Source organism: Littorina saxatilis, linkage group LG12 (genome assembly GCF_037325665.1).
Source record: "Littorina saxatilis isolate snail1 linkage group LG12, US_GU_Lsax_2.0, whole genome shotgun sequence".
In the NCBI taxonomy this organism is placed as follows: Eukaryota; Metazoa; Mollusca; class Gastropoda; order Littorinimorpha; family Littorinidae; genus Littorina; species Littorina saxatilis.
In genome coordinates, this window is record NC_090256.1 from 70,897,903 (window position 1) to 70,901,352 (window position 3,450).

Consider the following 3,450-nt stretch of genomic DNA (forward strand, 5'->3'; position numbering starts at 1 on the left):
CAGAAAAGACAAAATAGTTTTAATAACCTTTTTTTGCAACTAAGGGCTATAATGGTTGTCTTCCAAAGCAAAGCAAAGATAAATCTCAATCATCATTTGTATTTCAGTTCAAGTGCTTTAAAAGTTTTGCTAGGAAATATACTAAATTTATTCAGTATTATTATTACTTAGTGTGTTTGAAGTCGGAGGCTACATTCTCAACAACGTTTGAACAGGAAGCCTTAGCCACGGAAAAACCAGGCAGGATAAAACGACGACACTTTTGTTTTGGCAAAACGGAAGCATACTATCAAAATCCGATATCTAATATTGCCCTCTCTTGTCATCGAGGAAGCTAAATCACAACTTCAATTGTCTGGGCGAAGAGTCTCTGACAAGGGGCGACGTAGCACCGATCGTCTGTACCATCATTCACTTCTTCAATCCTGTTCCGAACAGAAGTGTCCTGACAGCAGTCCGGCTGTTTAACGTCTGTGGATGGTGAAAAGCTAGGCTAATACTTCAACGACAATACTGCCAGAAGACAGTATGTGCGCCGACAGTTGTTTCTGGCGATGTTTCTCCTGTGTTGTTTGTCTTCTTCTTTTTCACGCTTTGTGTCAACCAGGCTTTGTTGGCACTACCTCAATGGGAAGAGGAAACCACATGACTTGTTCCAACTTTTCCGATCCCATTTGCGGGAATGTGTTCGTTGATGACAAACCGTGTGGTGACAACTTCTGCAGATGTTGTGGACGTAGCGGACCCGACCACCAGCCTTACTACGCAGAATGTTTCCATCACAACAATCTGAAATATATTCCACAACTTCCATACTCCATCAGGTATCTCAGTTTCACCGGCAACCTCCTAACCGCTATTCCACTGACTGAACACTTCCTTTCTAACGTCACGCAGATAACAGACCTGCTATTAATGTGGGATAATATATCTCACATAGAACAATACGCGTTCAGGGGCTTGAGGAACCTCACGTGTGTAGACGTCACAGCCAACTATCATCTGACATGGAAGTCGATCATAGTCATCATGTCCATCCCCGGCCTGCAATACCTCTCACTAGAATACTGTGGATTGTCCGCTCCCCCCAAGGACCTGTTCAGTAACATGACGTCAGATGTTGTGGAGTTAAGGTTGACAGCGAACGTGGCAGCCGACCATACATGCCTCTATGACTTGACTGCATACTCAGCTCTGCATAAGCTGCGTAGCATTGAGCTCAACATATGTGACATCTGCGGCGTGAAAACCGACACCGTGGTCCACATACATCACCTGGACCTAGATGAAAACTGCATGGACCGTTTTCCCCAATCCTGCGCTGCGAACAAAGTGTCACTTTTTCCCGATCTGTCCTCTCTGAAAATAACAAACAATCACTTACAATACCTGAAAGAAGCGTGTCTGCCATCATTACGGTTTCTTGACTTGAGCAAAAACACAGTGGTTTTGAACTCTTTCAGAATCACTAACTATCCTGGTTTGAAGACGCTGTGGATGAACGACATGGCCACAACTGGGATGACATTGGCGAGCAACCTCTTTTCGCATCCAACGCTGGAAGAGTTGCACCTGGAAGGCGACAACATTGCCTTCGGTAGCGAGGAAGTTGTCCCCAGCAATGTTTTTGCAAACTGCCCTCGACTGACTCGGCTGTCCCTTATACAGAACAACTTTGAGAATGTTGATGACGCTAGGTTCCTGGAATTGCTTGGACATCTTTCCCTGGAGGTTCTTAAGCTGTCCGGAAACAAACTGACTTCATTCCCCTTATCGACTCTCACTAACTTTTCAAACTTGTCAAGGCTGGAGTTAATCGGTGTCAGCATATCTTCCATACCGGACGGGGCGTTTGATTCGCTGAGAAATCTTTCCTGGCTCAGCCTAACATTTAACGGCATTACAACCATTACCAAACAAACGTTCAGCGTCGAAACCCGTGAGCGGCTGAATGTTCTCTACCTTGACATGAACCCGTTCACGTGTACTTGTGAACTCATGTGGTTCAGAAACTGGTTCGTTTCTGACATGGAACTGTTTCACCACAACACAAACCCACCGCTAGAGTACAACTGCAATAATCTGCCCCTAACGAGCTTGGCTAACTTTAGTATGGTTGAACAGGCGTGTCTCATGAGTCACGACATGAACGTGATGATCGTCTTCATCTGCAGCGTTGTCATCGTCACTCTCACCATCGTCTCCCTCGTCTTCCGCTTCCGCTGGCACATCCGTCTGGCTCTCTACGAGGTCTTCAGGGGTCGCGGTGACGTCAGGAGGCTGAGACTGCTGGCTGACCACTTTGACTACGACGTCTTCGTGTCCTACGACAAAGAAGATCTTCCCTGGGTCCACCAGCGACTCATGCCAGAGTTAGAAACCCGTTTAGGGCTACGGTTGTGCGTGCACGAGAGAGACTTCATCCCCGGCAACAACATCGTGGACAACATCGTGGAGTGTGTGCAGAGCAGCAAGAAGATCCTGATGGTCTTCTCCAAGGACTTTGTGCGCAGCCAGTGGTGTCAGTTCGAGCTGACGTTCTGTCTGACTCACGTCATGGACTATGATGACGTCCTGATCATCGTGTGTATGGATGACGTGGCGTCACGTGACATGACGCCGGCTATGATGGCAGTCCTGAGGACGACGACCTACATCCAGTGGGAGGAGCTTGACGACGCCGAGCATTCCTTCTGGGGACGTCTTCGTCTGGCTCTGCACGAAATCATTCCGCCGCCAGATGCCGCACTCCCATAGTGTGTATGTGTGTGTATGTGTGTGTGTGTGTGTGTGTGTGTGTGTGTGTGTGTGTGTGCGTGTGTAAAGCCTTTCTCGGTAAACCACTAGTCAGATCTTCATTAAACTTTAAATGAGATTTGTTTCCGATGATCTCCCAACATGATTTTATTTTTATTTTTTCGAAATGACTTTGATGACGCCATAATCGGCTTTTTAATGAAGTTGAGAGGGCACTGTGACGACCTTAGTTTTGAACAAAATTGACTGAAATGTTGGTCAACCAAGCCGGATTCTGGACTATGGGATTGCATTTCAGCTTGGAAGATTGACATTTATTAATGAGTTTGTTAACTGCTTTGTATTCCTTATTACTTCCTGAACCCAAAGAAAAAAGAAACAAATGTAAAGATGTGTCATGTTTACTCAAAATATGTGCTCAGAGTTAAAGAAAGTCGGTTATTTTGGTACTATGCTCGCATGTTTCGCAGAGCCATGCGCGGCGCGACACGACACGGTATTCAGGTTTCGGCTCACGAAGCCTTACTATAATTATGTAGTCTCGGTGATGACTGGTTTTCAGTACTGCTTTTTTTATTTTAGGCCGACGGATTGACTAATTGCTTCGATGCCGCTTCACGCTACTTGTTGTCTCTTTATGAATACATTCAGGAATATAATTCTCAAGAAAAGTAATCATTTGTCATTTTTACA

General features: G+C 45.7%; 1 protein-coding gene across 1 annotated transcript; it reads left to right on the forward strand.

Annotated features, from left to right (window-relative positions):
- The first annotated feature begins 1,029 nt into the window (after window positions 1-1,029).
- Window positions 1,030-2,757, forward strand: LOC138983189 (toll-like receptor 2 type-1). The gene is made up of 2 exons (XM_070356599.1): window positions 1,030-1,133; window positions 1,464-2,757. Exons 1-2 carry the CDS (start codon window positions 1,030-1,032, stop codon window positions 2,755-2,757), a joined length of 1,398 nt encoding a protein of 465 aa, XP_070212700.1.
- The last annotated feature ends 693 nt before the right edge of the window (window positions 2,758-3,450 follow it).